This window comes from Typha angustifolia, chromosome 10 (genome assembly GCF_048772165.1).
Source record: "Typha angustifolia cultivar Huaian chromosome 10, ASM4877216v1, whole genome shotgun sequence".
NCBI classification, from domain to species: domain Eukaryota; kingdom Viridiplantae; phylum Streptophyta; class Magnoliopsida; order Poales; family Typhaceae; genus Typha; species Typha angustifolia.
In genome coordinates this window covers 2,816,590-2,837,896 of record NC_133248.1, presented here as the reverse complement: position 1 = coordinate 2,837,896, position 21,307 = coordinate 2,816,590, and the positions used below count along the sequence as shown (strand labels likewise).

The 21,307-nt window shown below is 31.2% G+C and overlaps 1 protein-coding gene across 1 annotated transcript; it reads left to right on the top strand.

Annotated features, from left to right (window-relative positions):
• Positions 1–954: 954 nt before the first annotated feature.
• Positions 955–6,972, top strand: LOC140768862 (uncharacterized). Its single transcript, XM_073109311.1, has 14 exons — positions 955–1,136; positions 1,621–1,743; positions 2,410–2,490; positions 2,591–2,692; positions 3,203–3,286; positions 3,394–3,512; positions 3,591–3,692; positions 3,872–3,988; positions 4,146–4,211; positions 5,098–5,164; positions 5,326–5,379; positions 5,454–5,543; positions 6,208–6,252; positions 6,492–6,972. Exons 1-14 carry the CDS (start codon positions 1,134–1,136, stop codon positions 6,609–6,611), a joined length of 1,173 nt encoding a protein of 390 aa, XP_072965412.1. The 5' UTR covers positions 955–1,133; the 3' UTR covers positions 6,612–6,972.
• Positions 6,973–21,307: the final 14,335 nt, after the last annotated feature.

Here is a 21,307-nt window from a genome sequence, read left to right as displayed (position 1 = left end):
ACTGATCTGATCAACACTTTATGTGTGACACTATAAAAAGAAACTAAGACGGACATAAAAGAAATTCAAATAAATCTATAATAAAAGTAAAAATATTAATTTTACTAATGTTTTAATATTAATTCTCCTCTTTCGTAATTAATAACGTATCTAAATTTCCAAATAAACTTTTTTTTTGGATAATTTCCAAAAAAAATTAATATTTCCTAAAATTCCCACCGAAGACAAAACAGTTGTCCCTTATCTGCCGCCTCTGCCATTACGTCCTACTCTTTCAATTTGCCAAGAATGCCCTCGTTCGTGGGCAGCAAGTTAGGATGTTTAATGACGATATCACCCTTGGGGAATGAGTTAATCAATCAACTCGGCCAAAATGGATATATTACAAGGAATATTCACTGCACCAAGAACATTGGATCAAAACTATTCTTATCTTCTATGCAAAGTAATCTATTTTTTATTATATATATATATATATTTTTTTTTTTAAAGATGCACAAATGAGATCTTGAGTTAGATTTCGTCATGCCAACCTTGTTAGTTAAATAAAAAAAAATTAAGTTGTTTATTTGACTATTAAAATATCTTTAAGTATGGAGTATGAAATTATTATATTCATAACCCCAATCATGAGGAGGGTCATTATGGTCATTATGGTCATTTTTGATGACAGAGGGGTGACAAAGCTCAGGGGCATTCCAGGAATAATAGTAAATATCCAAATAAATCTCATATATGTTCACTTTATTATATCTTAGGAGGGAGGTGGTGTGGGGATGGAGAGAGAGAGAGAAAGAAAGAGAGGTAGATTTCGCTTTCATGCAGAGCAGTAGTATCCACAGTGGTTTGCCACTCGGATAATCTACCTTTACTTTGACTCCTTTTCTTCTTCTTCTCTCTCTCTCTCTCTCTCTCTGTCTCTTTCTCCCTCCTCTTTTGGACTGGTGTGAAATAAATACGCAGAACCGAACGGAAAGCCTACGCTCTTAGTCTTTCCTCTCCCCTTCCTCTTCGTCTCCCGTCTGAAACCAAAATTTTATCCTAAATACCGCCTTGCTCAATTGGGTCTCTCCCTTTTGGAGTTCTCGAAGCCTCATGGGACGTTGGAGTTCCTGAAGAGTTTTTTTTTCCTCATGGTGAGAGCTTTTGCTTGGCTCTGTCTTTGGTGTGCTGTTCTGCTCTCTCTCTCTCTCCCCCCCCCCCCCCCCCCTAGGCCTTCTGGGTTGTTGCGTTGCTGTTCAAATTTGAGGTTTTGAATGAATTTTTCCCTTTATGGATTCTGTTTGTTTGTGGATTATGATTGAAACTTCATGGGATATGAAGAAATTTATCTCATCTTTGTATGCAAAGTCGGCATTTTTATCACAAAGGGGTGTCGTTTCATTCAATTAGTGTTGGTGAAATTCTTTGGCCTTTAATTTCGGATGCCCAAGAAATGGTGTAAACTGGCTCAAAATTTCAAGTATTTATGTTGCATACTGTCGCTTTTTGTAAGAATCCTGGTCCTTTATTTTCCTTTCTTTCAACTGTTAAGAATCCGAATGATCATTTTCAAGATATATTCTAGTTAATTTCCAGTTTTATGCACTCACTTTTTGTTCTTCTTCTTGTTTCTTGCAGGGTCCTCTACTGACACATCCCTCTTGTAGAAGATTATGTTTTTACAATATCTTGCCCGCCACTATTCTTATTTTTACATTCTTCTTCGTTAGGAGCACCTTCATCACACCTGACTATAATGAGGTAGGTAGGCTTAGAAATTCTTATGTACTGGTCCCCTATCATCAGTGAGCACTAATACTCCATTTTTTAATTAAAATAAGTCATAATCTATACTGTGATGTTTCTTTGAGTTATTTTTGATGTTCTGGCAAATTGTCCCTGTTCTTTCATAGTTATTTACTTGAGAATTGAAGAGGTTAGAAAGTTAATATTTTATAGCCTCACGAATTTTACTCGAGTTATTGCCGTAATTTTCATGTCTTTTGTATCTATTCCACATCAAATTTGTATCGTTTCAGCTTGATTAACCTGTCTGTTTTGGCTAAAAAAAGTTAGAACCAAACTATTTGTAACAAACTGACCATTGAAAGAGAGAAGGAAGACTGAAATAGGAGGCTATATAAACTCTAGAGCATCAACATTCAGGCTTATCAAGAACTTTGTCATCTTGAAAAATGATGAACTTTGTCATCAACAACATGCTCATATTCTCTCTCTCTCTCTCTCTCTCTCTCTCTCTCTCTCTCTCTCTCTCTCTCATAGATGGTAAGATTTGTATTTTCTCCTGACTACTTTTATACTTTGAGTTTTTTCATTAATTGACCATGATGGATAGCACAATTCTATACAGACGAATTATAACTTTATAATAGCATTTATTGAAGTACATGTTTGTTCCATTTGCAGAAATTACCAACATGGCCAACAGCTAATCCAGTAGAAACAGATAAAGTCAATTTTAGGATCACTCAGTCGGATAAATGTAAGGTTGTCTCTTGTACGCCTTTGTTTTATTGTCTTGCACAAAGTTGGTGTTCATGATGAAATTTTTGTTAATTAATTATAATTCTATTCTTGCTGATTTTAGATTCAATGCAAGCCTTTAGGGAGTGAACCATTGCCAAATGGCATTGTAAGTCAGATATCAAACTTGGAAATGGAGCCCTTGCTGGGCTCTCCAGAAATAAAGGTTTGTTACAAATGTATTTTCTATAGGCAGTATATCTTAAGCTTTTATCTGCTAGATGAATAACTGTGAACTAAACAAATAGCAGTGACTGCATATTATTGTATATGCTGCCATATTTATTATCTTATAGTTTTTTAATTGCAATTGATAAAAAATGTATTTCTTATTTGAAATTGTTGGAACCCTGAAAGAGTCATCTCTTGTCAGGAACTCAGGATTGGTATAAGAGTATGAAGTCTAGAATGAATTACTAGTTACTATAAGCATTATGATATTTTATTGCTATAATACTGCTATATTGTCATTGCTGATGATTTTAATAAATAAACGTGTACTACTGATGCTAATGTTAAAAGTAATGCTATTTTGGTTATAATTGTTTCTTACTTGCCAGTGCTAATTTGAGAGCACAAGGATGTTGCTTCCCTTTTAATATTATTCCCTACATGTCATAATTTTAAAGATTAAGTATTTGCTGTCATGTTATCTTATGATTTTCATTAAATACAGGGATATCAGAAACCCTCGAAAAGCTTATTAGCAATCCCTGTTGGAATAAAGCAAAAGGACTTAGTTGATAAAGTTGTTACTAAGGTAAATAGTTGTTAACGCTTCTTCGTCTTTTCTATTTAAAATTTCTTGTTTGATCTTTATTCTGGATAATCTTGTCGTCTGATTTTTTGTTTTTTACTTCTATTTAGTTCCTTTCTGCTAATTCCACCGTAATGTTATTTCACTATGATGGCATTGTGGATAAGTGGAGTGACTTACAATGGAGTGATAATGTGATACATGTTACTGCAATCAATCAAACAAAATGGTAACTTAATTAGTAGCTTTGATCAAACTCTCCTATCATGTATTGTAGATCTCATTTTAAAAGTTAAATGTCGGGCAGGTGGTTTGCTAAGCGGTTTTTGCATCCAGATATAGTTTCTGAGTACAATTATATCTTCCTTTGGGATGAGGATCTTGAAGTGGAAAATTTTCATCCAATAAGGTATATGCTATCTCAATTTTCTAGTGTTATTATTTCAAATAAACACAATTTGTTCCAGGACCTTAAAGGTTGATAATTTCTCCTTATTGAGTTAGTAGCTCGGAAAATTAGGTTTGCCCTTGCATATACTTTTCAGTTCGGGGCCAAGTCATAATGTCATATGTTCTCTTTTCTTTTAGGTACTTAGAGATTGTTAAACGAGAGGGGCTAGAGATATCACAACCAGCATTGGATAGTGCAAAATCTCAGGTTCATCATAAAATCACTGTTCGTCGAAGAAAAGGAGATGTCCACAGGTTTTTGTTTATATTCACAGGAAATTACTTGTTTTTGCCTTCTGACTTCATTTTAATTGGAACAAAGTTTGTCTAGTAGGAATCTGGTTTACATTAAGTAATAGTACAAAGTACTAACAATAGTGAAAAATTGTTGTTTGTAATTTTGTATAAGCAGAAGGTTTTACAAGTTAAATGGTGGTGGGAGATGTTATGGAAACAGTACTGGCCCTCCATGCACAGGGTTAGTCTTTCTTCTGACTATCTATGACTATACTTTTGCTGGTGACAAGACTAGCCATCACATTGTAAATTTTATGCATCTTCAATTTTCTCTCGGTCTTAACATGTTTACATATGATGATCTTATCCTTGATATTGTTGTCTTTTTTCGATAGAATGCTAAGTGACAAGAGAAAGCAAGTAGGTGAGGGTTCAAAGTGAAACAGAGATATATCGAGATCATGTGAACTATTTGCTAAAAGAATACTGAGCAACACCATAAATTAAGTTAAATTTAATAAGCAACTATCGGAATGGAATAAAACGTAGAATATTTCTTTCATTTCAAATGATATTTTTATATTTACTAAAGTATCCTTAACTCACTGCTCTAATATGACCTTTGAGATTCAGCAATAGTAGTTTTTGACCCATTGATCTTATGAGATTCAATGTATAAATGTTATTTTAGTGTTTTGGAGGCTTGATTTAATCCTATTTTGTTGGAAATAAGTATTTTGTTTTGTCTGTAAGCTATTTTGGAGGCCATAGAGTTAAATTATATCTGTATATCAAACGGTAAGGTGTGTATTGGTATATTTTCACAAATAAGAGGCTCTATTCATAAATAATGAAAAAAGAGGGTTTTACTTATAATATATTCAAAATCTAGGGTGCTATTTATAGTTTTCTCTTACGTTTAAACAACAGATAAGCCTGACAGGATTTGAATTCAAGACCTTCTTTGATATCATTATAACTCATCTAACTATTCCAAAAACTTAAATTGATAGAGAATAGTAGTTTTATATTTCTATTCTAACAGTACGGATGATAAAGCTTTTTTTTTCCTGAGAGTAGTAATTTATATCCCCCATCATTTATCCCAACATTACATTTCTTTTCAGGTGGGTGGAAATGATGGCTCCAGTATTTTCAAAAGTTGCCTGGCGTTGTGTGTGGCATATGATTCAAGTATGTTGACCGTTCTTTATGCTATATATGTGAATCTTATTATTTCCATATCTTATACTTTGTTACTATGTATAGATGATGTGCACATATATGCATATAAAAGCAAATAATTATTCATTGAATAGCATCCCAAAATTATGAAATTTCCTTGCTATTTGCAGAATGACTTGATCTATGCATGGGGTCTTGACTATAAACTTGGTTACTGTGCTCAGGTACATTCTGAATATACAAATATAGACTTGTGTGTCATTTCTGGGAGATAAGATGTTTAGATGCCTTTTTACAGGGTGATCGAAGCTTAAATGTTGGAGTTGTGGACAGTGAATATATTGTTCATCGGGGAATTCCTTCTCTTGGTGGACCAGATGAAAACAAGGTAAGTTATACTTAATCTCCTTATATACTTTTGAAGTGAAACAATTTTGACATTCTGTTTCCCATTCTTGGCCTTTGCTAGATATGTCTGTCTGTCACATTATCTTTTATTTTCCAATGAAAGTTTACTACTAGGATTTTGCACATGAATTCCCATTCTATTGGCCATTTAATGTTATAAATGTAGTCCCCTGGTACAAACTGTCTGGCTGCAGGTTCTGTGTTCTTTCCGCCCTTAGATTCATAAAGCTAATCATTGCCATCCTTCATCGTGATTCATCTCTTGGTTGTGGATGGAAATAACTTTGGTCATGATCTTTTTGTGTACACTTTTAATTTCCTTCCTTGTGATCTTTTGTCTTCTTGTTGCTGATATGTGTTACGCTGATGCTTTGAAAGTATAATGATTTTGAAATTATCCTTCCTTGGTACTTAAATTTTATGTGATTAGCTTCTCATTACCTTCTGAGTTTGTGAATTATATATTTCCTTCCTATGTTTTAGCTTTCCTTTTATGCATATGGCATGCCCAAAGGACAAGTTCTTTTGTCAGACTACTAGTTTACTTTCTGTTTAATTAAAAGCTCTGTTTCTGGCTTGGAGTAGTAGTTCAGTCAATATTATAATTTTGTGACCAACTTGGCTTCTTATCTCCCAACTGGCAGGCTCCACATGGATTGAAGATCTCTAAAGAACAGGATAGATATGCTGTAAGTATTAACTGTAGCTTCTTGTCAGGCTTACATATTCACAGACCATTTTATTCTGTATTATCTGGTTGCATATTCACATTGCACAAGAACAATTTGCTAATTAAAAAAACATATCATGATAGTTCTTTACTTAGATATTCAATTCAGAGCTGCTACAAATGCTATGATATGATGAGCAATTGAGCAGCATAATTATCATATGATCCACTCATTCAATTTGTTGTACACTTTCGTAGGTGAGGTTGCGCTCATATGCCGAATTGCAAATTTTCAACAAGAGATGGCAAAAGGCCGTGGCAGATGACGAGTGTTGGACAGACCAATATCTTGAACAAAATAAGACATCTAACGGATAACATATTTTTTCTCTCTTTTTATTTTTCTTTTTTATCATCCTTTCAACATCATATACAAAGCTCATCCAACTCTTCTAATAGTCTCTCCAAGCCATCGTAAATAATCTTAAATGGAGGTCCAAAGTTCCTTAGAGTTGCACATGAGTTGCACAGCAAGTCAACAAGTATGTGTGCAATAAGTGCGATCGCATAGTTCATTCTTTCTCGATGAGAGTGTGTATTATATCTCACTTTGTGTGTATGTATATATGTAACAGTTTTTCTTTGCCATAACTTCTCGATTACTTGGTGTAAAGGTTATATCTTTTTGCTAAACATTGAAGCTTTCAGTTTTTCATATTAATTCACAAATGTTGGAATATTGATGATGTTGGTGCATACTATCAATCCCATGAGTTAAGTTTTGTGTTTCTTTTCTTTCCAGTATCTGTTCCTATTTTGGGATGGGGAAGTCTCAGATACCCAATCCTCTCAAATTCTGTCCTACAAACAGACAGCCATATCAGCATCTTATATATATATATAGTAAAATTCAGCTATTTATAATGATAAGATGGCATATAAGGGTAAATGAGCATTTCATCTGGATACAGCATCTAACTTAGGATTTGATTTTATATTATCAGAGGAATTTAGATGCAAACTAGGTGGATAAACTAAAGTTCATCTATACTGATTATTAGGTAACAAGCATGGGAAGTTCATAGTAGAGTAATTAATTTTCAACTACCTCATTAACTTTTCAAAAAGCATTTATTCATTTCATTTCTTAGCACATAGATTTGAACAACTTCCATGATATGCAAGTTGGAACTAAATCTTGTACTGGTATTTACAATAATTACTCATAATTAGTGGTGGTGTGATAGAATATACACACAATATAGGGCCTTTTATCAGCATCTTGAAGTTAATGACTACTGAGACATCTAAAGTACTCATCATCCTTGGAGGAGCAACTGGAAAAATTGCAGATATTCAGATGGTCACATTTTGAGAATCTAAATGTTATAATAACTTATAAAAGTAATATAATGTCAAAGATTTATTCATAAAATAAGTGCTCAGATAAGTAACACTTGAAAGCTTAAGAGTTTCAATGTGATTACATATTTGTTAAATCTATATATTTTATATAATGTTTGTTAAATCACAATGAAAAATCCAAGAAGTTTGTCTGCATGCATTCTAATCTGGACTTAATTAGGACATAATGAGGCATTTAGTCCCTCAATAATGAGAGTTTGAAAAGGATCAGATATCAAATGTCTTTTATAGTTGAAGAAGGATTTCAGAATACTTGAAGAAATCCATCCAGAATCTGACAGTTGAGAGATTAGGCTTAGTTGAGATCAGAATGTCACCATAATCTTCTTCTTGTTTTACATCAACTAATCCATTAACTCTTCAAAACCCAGAAGATGAAATCATTTATAATAAGCAACATGAAAAATGCCAAAAGCCTTAGCACTCTGATGATTAAATCAGATCTTAATAATAAGAAACAAGTTTCCTCCTGCTGTAACTAACTAATCCATAACTATTATAGTTGGAAAGTTTGCAATCTTTTTTACTCTCTTTCTGAACTTGAGATGTGTCATTTCTTTTTAATAGAACATAAATAAAGAGATAATGTGATAAGGTAATGTTATGCAATTAATAGAATTTGACTTTTTTTTAATAAGTTATACTCTTCTGTCACTTTTTCCTCACAAACACACCCATGTTAATAAATATTTACACTCTCTCATATGTTTATGTAACATGTAAAATAATTATGAACTATGTAAAATAACTATTAATTATCTTCTGAGAATTAGTATGACTTTTTTTTAAGATGTACTATTATGTCAATTTTGCTTTGAAGAAAAGTAGTAATAAATGTTTACTAATTAATATAAACTATGGATTACAGAAATTAACTACGATTTATACGAACTAGGAACTAAGTAAACTAACTATGAAATTTATTAAAATATAAATATTCAATAACTACAAAAAATAAAAGTGTCCGAGAACAATAAATTTCATAATAAAACTACAAAATTTTAAAACAGATTAGTTTTCAAAAACTGTTAATTACGTAATAAAACTGCATAAATATAACTATGAATCATCTCTGGATTATCAGATTTTATAATACATAGATCAACTGCCAAGTTTCTAGAATCATTTATTTATCTATATTTTAAAAGTATTCATCTTTCTCATTTCATCCTTACTATGTTTGATAAATATTTAGGCTTTGTTAGAAGAAAATTCACACTAAGTATTAGTAATGATGAAATGAGTTCAAAAGAAAGGGTAATAATATTCAAATTGGAAAGAATTGGAATTATAATGATTTTATACTTGACAGGACATTGATACAGAGAAGGAAATTTCCTTGCTTTTGAAACATTTAGTGAAAAATTTGTTTAGGTTTGGCAATTGGCAGTGCAATTTGTTGGTATATATTTGTTGTTTTAGTAGCAGGTTTGACTGCTGTTGTACTGGAATTTTATCCAAACGCGTCTACTGGAACAGTATTACGCCAGAAATGGAAATGCTGAAGCGTTTAGCATTTTGGTCAAAAACGCTGAAAGATTATGAAATTGATGTCTAACAAAATACAGACACATTGATTAACCATAAAAGATGGGAGAATATATAAGTTCTAAAAGCTTAATAATTATCTTAATATTCCGACTGCCAAGTTACTTAAACACTGCTCTCTTACTCTGCTGAAAGATGAGATACTAATCACAAATCAAATTGAAGTGCCCGAGTGCAAACTATCTTTCTGACATCTGGAACACATCAGTTCTATAAAACTATGTACAGTCAAAAGATTTACATCAGAATGATTCCCACTAATTTGACAACCATGTTGTAAATAAATCAAAGCAAAATTAAATCTCAGGTCTTCTATGAACTCTTTTCCTATCATAGATTCTAGTACTCATTAAGCCTTCTCATCTTGAAAGTAATACATGCGATTCTTCCACATTCTCTTCTTGCTTCAAGGAGCGAACCTTAGCATGGGTATTAGTGATTTGGGTGGAAATTGGTGCCATGATGAAAGAGTTGAAAGCTGAATCCCATGTCTTCCTCCAAAAATCCTTCATTTCCTGCAAAGCTTCAAAAATATTTCATATATTGACCTAACAAACCAAACCCAATAAAGCTACTGACATGCTTAACTCCTCCATGAAGCCACACTCTATGAATGGCCTGCAAAGGAACAAGCAACAACAAGAAGATCAACAGTAGGAAGATGGAAGCACTTCTCATTTCCTGATCCTTTCCAGTTATTAAGATATCACTCAACTGACCACAACCAAACACATAGTTCAGCACTTCTCATTTCTTGAGGAGAATTCGGTCTTGAACCCACCCAAGGTGTGGAACATGGATTTTAGCCTGCATGCTTGTCATCAAACTAGCTTTCACAACTATCAAAATGACATGTACCAGCATAGAAGACATCGACAGTAGATGATTTTCTCTATAGGAATTTAGTTGTGATCAATTTTAATTAATTTATTTATTTTGAGGTTAATGACGATTATTTGACTTCGCTCCTTTAAAAAAATTGGTGTTAGACTATTTCAAGGGTGCAGGTGTGAAACTCCGTTACTTTTCTCCCTTTGTTTCTTCCTCCATTTCCTTCTCATCTCCTACGCTCCGCATCACCTATCCTTCTTGACTTTCCCCTTAGTTTTACCACATCATTCTTATAATTTGTCATAATTAATGATACAACAGTTTAAATTCACTAATCCCACAACCATGTGTGTCCAAATCAAGTCATGCAAGCATGTTACTGAAATTAAAAGGGCCTTGAATTGCTCAAGAACAAGCCTACCTAAATCAAAGAGTACCAAATTAAAAATACTAATCTAGTTAAGCCTCCACTGCTGTTCAATATTTAGTTGCTGATAAGATGACAATTAGCATCTGAAAAAGAATTGCAGACCTCTAGCAATGGATATGGGGAATTATTTTGTTTAGAGTTATGATAAGCAGAGAGGTAAAAGAAAAAAGATAAATATTACAAGTTTGGAGAGAATGGAGAGTGTCATTTGAGACGTTTGAAAAGATCAGAGCACTGTTTTATGCCACCATAACTCCTATCGAGTGTCAATCCTATTGATGCATTTGCATTAGAATTGACTGGGGTAAAAACATACAAAAACAATTGGCATTAGAAAGACTGTAATCCAAATTAAGGAGACATCAAAATTTTTGAAAAGGTAGCACAAAATATTACTGATGACTAGGATTTTCTATGTGTTCAAAGCTAAAACTATAGTATTTCTTAACTAATATATATTGTTATTTCATCTATCATACTTTTTAACCCCGACGCATAGGTAATCCTAGTCATCAACAACATTCTGTGATACCCTAACCACTACTTAGTTGAAGATATGACTGATGCCAAAAGAAAAAAAATGAGCAATAATATCAACTACCCGAATCAAAACATTAAGTTAAAAGGATGCGTTGGCCAATCTAAGGCAGTATCAATAGGGGGCCAATACTTTCTAGTTCTACTACAAAATATTAATTTTGTAAGTAGTATATGTCAATACTCCTTCGAATGTTTGAAAGTCAAAAGCTGCCGTAAAAAATTACACTAGCTTCCCACTTTTAAGACAGCCAGTGAAAATTGATAAATACTCAACTTCAATAGACTTGTTCCTCACGATAAGCCAACTTCTATAATTCGTTATGAAGATTTATAAAAAAGAAAATAGTAAAGTACACCTCCTGTGTTTAGAATTTGTTGTGCAACATAACAAATAGGTTCAAGCCAAATTATCACAATGAAAGAACACCTCTTCTATGTTAGGTTGGTTAGGTTCAGAATTAATACTTAATTGCTATCAATCCACTAATCCTATCAAATCCAACTAACTCCAATAAGGCTTGCATGAGAGCAGTTGTCATAAATAACAAAAATGTATCTAATAAAGAGATACTAAAATTAAAAAGTGTAAAAGATAAAACCATGATATATTTGTCATTTCAATCAGACAACAAGTACACCCTAGGGGTACTTCTAACAAGTAATAATATCTTTGCCACTAGACTAACCCAATAAATACCATCATTTAGTATTCATTTAACTATAAAGATTAAAGAGTCCTTTTACATGAATCGTAATCCAAGATAACATATAATAGACTTGCATTTCCTTAAACAGGTGGTATCAACATCACCATCTAACTTCATCCTGTAAACTAGACCAAACCATACCAAACAATTTTTAGCCCAATGCCCCCAACACAACCTAATTAAATATGGATTAAGGGAACCTGTAGTGCGATCATAATCTCTATAGTTATGATCTGAACCATCCATTTCAAATTGGGTGTTCCAAATTTAAACTAATCATCAAGGGTTCCAATACTGATATCTGGACTGCCAATTTTAAAATGGACTATTTTAATCATAACTGCACCTGCAATTATGATAGCATTGAAAACCCCCTCGATCCATCAAATATCATTATAGGCAACATTAACCTAAGTTGTAGCTAGTCATGTTGGATTAGCCTAGTAGCAAAAGGCATAGCCCCCTTGTCGACCATTATATAGGTTCAAATCCTCTTAAGAAAAAGAAAGAAAGAGTAAGAGAAGAACAAAATTGCAACCTTCCTAAAATGATACTAGACTATACTACTTAAATGAGTTCTATTTCAAGCTTACAAATGTATGCCAATCTTGTATGCTACCGGCGACATATGTAGTGAGCATCCAGAATCACAAGCACAAGAATCATGCTCATAATTTTCCTAGACTAACTCAAATAGAAGCTACTACAAGAAACTTAACCTTACAAAGTTGAAATCAATTATAAGTTACCATGGCTTTGAACAACAGGGAAGGAAGAGGGCGGGGCACCTAGAAACAATAAGATGGGAGGCGTCGGGAAATACCCAAATGCCCATTTCTCCACCATTAGAGAGAATTTTAGCTGAGGAGAGGGTAGAGGACGACTTCCTCTATGCTCACATTCTTACTATTTATAGGAACCAACTCTTCCTCTTCCATCGTCTGCTCTCAACTGTGATATATATTCTTCGATATTACACTATGAGTAAGGGAGGTAGAAGTTGCTCTTATTAAGAGTATCTCCAATTGAGCTCCAAAACTCCATAATTGAAGCCCGATTGGGCTCTATGTGAGGCTCCGAGTGCAACTCATAGATTTAGAGCCCAGCTATAAATCACTATTTATTATTTTAAAATTTCAGTTATGCCCTCTAAAGCTTAAACAAATAATTTAAATTCCGTATGTATCCTTTATTTAATAATCTAATTACTTGTATTAAGTATATAATTAATTTCATTAATCAACTTTTAACAAAAATAGTACCTTTGCAAAAGAACTTATCAAAACTTTAAAATGAGTCTAATATTAAAAAAATTAATTATTTTAAAATTTTGATTTTTTTAAATTATACCATAATATTTTTTCTTATTTATTTTTAAAATTTTTAGATAATGACTCGAATTATTTCTAATGTAAACACCAAATGTTAAAATACATACAAAATTACATTCATTCATTCAATTAATGGATTTCGAAGCTCAAAGTGAGTCTCTCCATTTTAGATCTTTCTATATCTTTCTATATTGAGCAAGGAATCATCAAAATCGTTATCGTCATTACCTTCTATCTCTTGAACGATTAGAGATTGAGTAGAATCAATAACTTTTAGTTTCTCATCCCGTTCATCCTCCACAGTTATATTGTGTAATATCATACAAGCAGTCAAGATGTCATTTGGTACTCGCTTATCCCAAAATCATGCTAGTTCTTTAATATTAGCAAATCGTGCCTAAAAAATTTCAAATGGTCACTCCACATTTTTTTGATATCCTTCTTATTTGGCAACAAAATACTACTTCTCCGCACCCTGAGGTTAAAAAATAGTTCATACAAAGGTATCTCATCAGCCAAGTAAAACCGATATTATATATAATAAATAAAAGGAGCAATACCATATGCTAGTTTATCAAATAAATTAGATGATTAAAATACATTAACATTATTGTTAGAGTCCGCACCCAAAATATGCATATCATATCCATAAGTTATATAATACTACTGCTTTGAAAATAATCATTGAGCTTCCATGATGACATAAGTACTATTCCACCCAACCTGTTGGGCAAATTTTCGATGCCCAGTAATACAGTCTGAGTTACCCAACATTTTAGAGAACCCTTGCTCATTGTCGTTGTGTAGCAACCGTATAATACCATTCGTATTGAGATACCTTAAGTATTCTTCTCTAACAACCTTTCTAATTACTCGACAAAATCTCTTAAATATTGGATTGAAATACTCAGCAATCTTAATATATTTATCAGCAATATATACTAATGTTTCATATGCTAACATACAATGTATAGTTGTTACATTTTCATTTTCTATTTTATCATGTTTTTAAAAGCCTTGTTCTCGTATGAACATTGGATTCTTATCTTATCTAATTTTTATTAAATTCTTATCTTATCTAATCTTTAAGAGATTTCTATTTTATCATATATTTAAAAGTTGGTCATCTTATGAGTATTGAATTCTTATCTTATTTTTAAAAGATTTATATCTTATCATATCTTTAAAATAAGATAGAAGAAAATAATATTATTAGTTATGTAAAAAGATTTCTTTCTTATCATATTTCTATAATAAATACGAATCATATATTTAAAAACCTTTTATCTTAATCGGATCTAAAATTTTATTTTATAAATAGTTACATCTAATTCTTCTGATTTACAAATCATCTTTCAAGCATTAAATTCTTAGCAACTATTTTCTTTCAGAAATCTTTTGTTCTATCCTATGTCGACTACTCGAGAAAGGCATTCACCCGCCAATAATATTAAGTCTTGCATTTATCATGGCTTGGGATCTCCCAAAACCCTATTCTAGATACTAAGTAAACGAAAAATAAGATGTAAAAGAATTACAGTAGTTTTTCATAAGAAAATAAAAAACTTCGACAGGAAATAAAAGACTCTAATATTGTTAAAATATCGTATGGCTATAATTGAGAAGGTCATAAGCAAATTTCATGGTTGCATTCAAAAAATTGAGCGCATTAACCCAAATCTAATTATATATTTATATTACCTTGTCATTTCGAATATATCTAATTTTTAGATTGTCAAAACTAAACAATTTTATAGAGAATAGACTAACGAAAAAAAGGGATTTCAACTATTTTACAGTGAATAAACTATTTTATAAAGAGTAAATTTATATTTCAAAGGTAATGATCGGTCTCTTAATCTCAACTCATCAAGTTGCCCTATTGAAAGAAAAAAGATAAAGAGGAGATCAGCATAGTTTAATTCTAAAAAAATCTTTCAAGCTGTAAGATAAATTTTTAACAATATAGAAAAATTAAAAAATATGAATTTTATAAAAACATAATAAAAAAAAAGTTAAAGCGACAAGCTATGCAATTTTAACAAGGAGCTATGCAAATATACTATAGGTTAATAAAGGCTCCAAATATAGAGTCATATATATATATATGTGTGTATTATTTATATATTGTATTTTAAATTAATTAATAGATCCTCTTAATGTTATTATTTTTTTATAAAAAATATATGATTAGAAAACTCTCATCAAAATTTTGAAAATAAGACTGATATTCAATGATATTAGAAGTAATTTTAAGTTACTAATTTTTTAATTATAAGGCTCGAAATTACATTATACGAAATAAGCATCGAAGTTACATTACACTAAATAAGTAGAAATTAGCATTTAATAATCGAAACAATAAGTATATTGATCTTCCGACGAACCTCTAACTTGAAAATTACTATTGCTTCTTCTAATGATTTCATGTCTTTTGTCTTTGAAATAAAGCATGTTCATCTATATCTTCAATTTTACTTAAATTATTTAATAAGATTTCTCTATCCTCGCGATCACGATCAATATTCATTTGCATAGCTAATTGTTCTAATTGCATAGTTCGTTCTTCTAACTTATTCTTATTATTTTTTAGTTTAGTCATTAAAATTTGTTACATATTATTCCTACAAAATTCATGTTTCTCATATTGTTCTTTTATACTATTAAAATTATTTTTTACATCTTAAAAGATTCCTTCAGATTTAAACTTTGTCGGTCTCCTCTTTATCTTCTTTCTTCCAATAGAATAACTTGATAAATTAGGACAAAGAAACTGATCATTACTCATGGAATATAAATTTACTCTCTGTGTTGAGATTGACAAAATTTATCGTATTCAACTACGATTCTTAAGAGAAGCCTGACTTCAAAGGTGTAAGTGTAGGATCAACCAACTTATCAGCTAAGAATCGACCAAACATGACCAAATTGAAACCCCATTTTCTTGTAGGTTTCTTATCTATAAAATAATTTTAGCTCTAACAATCTAACAAAGAAAATTAAAAATTAGATATATTCGAAGAATAAAGTAATATATATACAGAGTTAAATACTTACTATATCTGATTCAAAAACTCATCTTGAGTTAAGAAGCTCGGTCTTTCGAATACAACTATGAAATTTGTTTATGACTTTTTAAATTGCATTCATGCAACATTTTAACAACATTTGAGTCCTTTGTTCTTCATAAAAGTTTTATTTTTTTCATAAAAACTATTGTAATTCTCTCTCATATCTTATCTTTCATCTAATTAATACCTACGATTGAGTTTTAAAAGTCCTTAAGTTATAATAAATGTAAAACTTAATATTCTTGATTGATGAATGTCTTTTCTTGAGCAATCGACATAATATTAAAAAAATTCTAGATAAAAACAATTGCTAAGAATCTAATGCTTAAAAGATAATTTGTAAATGAAAAGAGTTAGATGTCACTATTTATAAGACAATTTTAAATTAGATAAAATAAGTTTTTAAGATAAATTTCCTATCTTATTATAAAAATAGAAATTTCTTTACATATCAAATAAGACTCTTTTGTCCTATCTTATCTTAAATATTGAAATACATGATAAGATAAAAATATCTTTATAAGATATTATTCTTTTTTCCTATCTTTATTTTAAAGATATAATAAGATAAAAATCTCTTAAAAATAAGATAAGAATCTAATACTCACAAGAGGACTAAGCTCTTAAAAACATAAAAAAATAAAAAAAATTTAAAGATTAAATAAAATAAAAATTTAATAAAAATCAGATAAGAATAAAAATCCAATGCTCACAAAAAAAATAAACTTCTTAAAGACATGATAAGATAAAAAAATGTAACAACCGCATATTGTATATTAACATATGAAACATCAATAGATATTATTGATAAATATATTATGATTGATGAGTCTACTTTAATCCAATGTTTAAGAAATTTTGTTAAGCAATTACAAAGATTTTTAAAGAATACTTGAGTTACCCCAATACGAATGACATTGCACAGTTACTATAGAAAAACGAAGAGCAAGAGTTCCCTAAAATGTTAAGTAGTTTAGACTGCATGCACTATGCATAAAAAAATTGTCTAATAAGTTGAGCGAGATAGTACTCAAGAGACAATAGAGGCCCGACAATTATTCTCGAGATAGTAACATCACATGATTTAGATATGGCATGCATACTTTAGGTTATCGGGCTCCAACAATGATGTTAATGTATTATAATTATTTATTTATTTAATAAACTAGCACAAGGTAATGCTTATCTGCTTATTATTCTATTTTCCAAGCTAATTGTTTAAGCTCGAACCTATAAACTCAAGCTTGGCTCGGTTAGGCTTGTATATTATATAAATATAAATAAATATATATATAACAAGTTTAGAACTGTTAGATCTAAGATCCAACAGATAGTGTGATAATAAAAACCCTAGCCAACGATCATCTTTAATACCATCACCTCCCAAACTATCTCAATGTCTTCTCCCTTAGCCTCATCCGCACTTTCATCCTCTCTATCCTCCCTGTCCACACCTCCACGACTCCCCCATCTTTACCCTCCTAGATACGGATACAATACGATACGGATACGGGGATACGATAAATTCTAAAACAACAAGATACGATACGTCTAGGATACGGCAATTAAAAAATTATATAAAAATATTATATTCTAATGACAACCTATACGTGTGTATGTACAAAAAGAAATTTATATTCTAATGACAACATATACATAATATTGCATTCAATATTTTAATACATCCACCCAAAATGGAGTATCCGTGCTTCCCAGCACTATACTAATCTAACTCATAGTATTAGTTCTAACTGCCATACTAATATTTAAGAAGATAAATTCACGTCATTCAAATTAAAAATAACCGGCTAATCTAGGAATCTAATAAAGCAATAAATCTAAAAATTCAGAATTGTAATACTTAAGCAACTAGAGAAGGTTTAAAGCAATAAATCTTTGAAAATTTAGACATGCAATACTTAAGTGATCATACAGAATTAATTAAACTGTAAATAAGGCAAAGAAGAAAATGAAAAAATAAAATTAGAGAAGAAATCTGCACAATTTCAAAGAAGAAAAATTCAGAGAAGGGAGAAAAAAAAACTGAGGAAAAAAGAAGAAAACAAAAAACTGAGGAAAGTAACTTAAAACAGAATTTAAGAAGGGGAAAGTGGAAGAAATCAAATGGAAAATTCAGAGAAGAAATCGAGAAAAAACTGAGAAGAAATTGAAGGAAAAAAAGAGCTAGTTATGATCAGAACATACCTTCGTCGACTGGTTCGTCGAGAGAGAGGGGGGAAAGGGAGAGTGGTGGCGGCTGGCTTGTCGAGAGAGAGGGGGAGAACGGAGAGCGACGGCGTTGTTAGCTGGTTCGTCGAGAGAGAAGGGGAGAACAGAGAGCGGCGGCGTTGTCGTAGTCGATTGATCGAGAGAGAGCTAGGGAAAAGGGAGAACGAATTGGGGGTGGAATGAATTTGGGGTGGGGGGAGGGGGGTGGGGGGGGGTGTGGGGTGGCGAATGGATGGGTAAGTCTTAACGGGTTTATACATTTAAACTCGCCCGATTACCCAATTAAACCCAAATCGTATCCAAAATGTATCCCTAACGTATCCAGCTGTATCCACCCTCTATCCGAAAATAAAAATTAATTATTTAAATTTAGGATACTCCAAAAACATATCGGATACGTACCCGAGCCATATTCGGTCCATATCTGTATTCGATACGCATCGGATACGGATACTCCACCCAAAATGGAGTATCCGTGCTTCTCAGGTGACATCCTTTGCCATCCTCACCCCCTACAGTCGCTTTGTAGGCGAGATCTCCCATTCCCTCCTTGCCTCTTGTGAAGAGGCATCTCCCCGCCCTCACCCTCGACAACTGCTTCATCTTTCGCATGACGTCATCATCGACTCCTAGACACTGGCATCTAGCCAGCCTGAATACCAGAGCTTCGCCAATGGTGCAAAGATGGGGTGGATTTCTTGTCGTCACTGTGTAATCAGAAGCTAGTCGAGGCGAGAAGCACCGCTAGTAGTGGGAAGGAATTCGCCTTAGTGACGGATCGAGCTGCATCCTATGGATTACTTACGAGTTGTCAACCTGAGCTTGAGCTGAAAATGAGCCGAGCCAAGCTGTGCCCAACTCACTTAAGCTCGATTCATTTACACCCCAAACCATGAAAATTTGTAGGCACAATATGACTTGTAAAGAATGAACAGGACAAGGAACCAAATATTATTAATTCTACTCAGCCTTTAATCATTGAAGAGATGAAAACCAATGATGATGAAATATTTCAATGATTTCTCACTCAACATAGAAGATTTAAGATAGAAAGACTCACTTTAAATTTTAAAATAAGTTGATTAAACACTTATATAAGAGACACAGGAACGAATGAATGCAATTTTTTCTTTGTTTATTTTGAGTTCAGGGGGTTCCCAAATAGCAAATTATTTTTTTTCCTAATCTAGTTCAGTACCCACTCCCAACATAAATATTAATATATAAATTTTAATATTATTTTAAATTTATTTCAATTTTACCCTTGACATGACTTAAATCTATTAATTTTATATTTTATCTCTTATCTCTTCCAAGATATATATCAAATCATGTCTAATTAAGTCTCTCTCCTCTCGCTACACTATATAAGACAACAAATATACACTTATGCTCTCAAATGACTATTATAAACATCATATTAACCAACAAATATGCACTTAAGCTCGCAAATAACTATTATAAACACTATATAAGCCAACAAATATGCACTTAAGTTGTAAATGACTATTATAAATGCTATATAAGCAAACAAATAAAACTATTATAAACACTGTATTATAATATTATTATCATACAAACATTCTAATATTCTAAAATTATACTATTCTAATATTTATATATTCATATATTATAATACAATTATATTATATAATATATATATATAATAATATAATATTAACATTTAATAATATAATATTATAAATACAAATATTATATATCATATTATTATAGTATAATAATGTTCATATATTATAATACACCATATAATATTTGTATATTATAATAATGACTACCATTATGACATGAAAAAATATTTTCATCCATTAAATTTATAAATCATTCATTTCCCTCCAAAACCAACACTTTTTAACATTACACCATAATTAATAAATACACTCTTAGCCTAATTAAGAACCAACACTAACCTCAACTAGACATGATTTGACATATTTTATAATATAAAATATGAATATTTTATAAGAGAGATGAGAGATAAGATTGATGAGATATGAAATTAATAAATTTAAGTCATGTCAAAAGTAAAATTGAAATCAATTCAAATAATATTAGAATTTATATATTAGTATTTATTTGAGGAGCGGGTATTGAGCTAGATTCGGGAAAAAAAAATCATTTGTTGTTTGTGATTATTGAATCAGGATAGTCTTGAACTAGTTAAAGAACCCCCTCTGAACTCAAAATATATAATGGCTAAATTACCTTAGCCTGATTCAAGGTATCTAAATCAAGACTAAGAAATAGAGCAAGTTAATCTAGTTCAGAGCTTAACTTGAAATCAAATAAGATCTTATAATTATTTTATTTGATATATTTCATATTTGATGTAATTTTATATTTGGTATTTACATTGGGAGATCATTTTGAGTTATTATCCAAATAATTTTAAGACATTCCAATTTTAAATAACAAACAAAAAAAATATTTATTATACAATTTAAAAAATTAAAATTTATAAATAATTTGATATTAGAGTCAATTTAAAGATCTTGATAAGACCTTTTCAACAGTAATATTATTATTAAAAACTAATTAGTAAAACCATGCAGTCATTTTAAATAATTAGATTATTAAATAGAGAATATAAGTGAAATTTAAATTATTGGCTTAAGTTTTAAAAAGCAAAACTAAAATTTTAAAATAATGAATATTAATTCAGAGCTAAGCTCTAAATCAATAGGTGAGACTTCAAATTTGGAGCTCTGCTGTAGTAGGCTCTATATGGGCTCCAAATTTAAAGCCTCGAATAGAGCCCGATTGGAACTCAACCGAGCTCCAAATAAAGAGTTTTGGAGCCCAGTTGGAAATACCTATAAACTACCAAACAATTTTTAGCCTAATGCCCCAACACAATTGTTAGGTTTTTAATTGTTGGCAATTATGTACAAAATATTCTAAGTGTATTTTTTACATGTATATGAGTTTTACACAAGTCTAGAAA

What these genes read in the sequence shown, in the direction of transcription:
- LOC140768862 (XM_073109311.1), top strand. An exon ending in CTCAGTCGGATAAATGTAAG is followed by an intron (nt 2,491 to 2,590) that starts GTTGTCTCTTGT and finishes TGCTGATTTTAG; the next exon opens with ATTCAATGCAAGCCTTTAGG. An exon ending in AGAAAAGGAGATGTCCACAG is followed by an intron (nt 3,989 to 4,145) that starts GTTTTTGTTTAT and finishes TTGTATAAGCAG; the next exon opens with AAGGTTTTACAAGTTAAATG.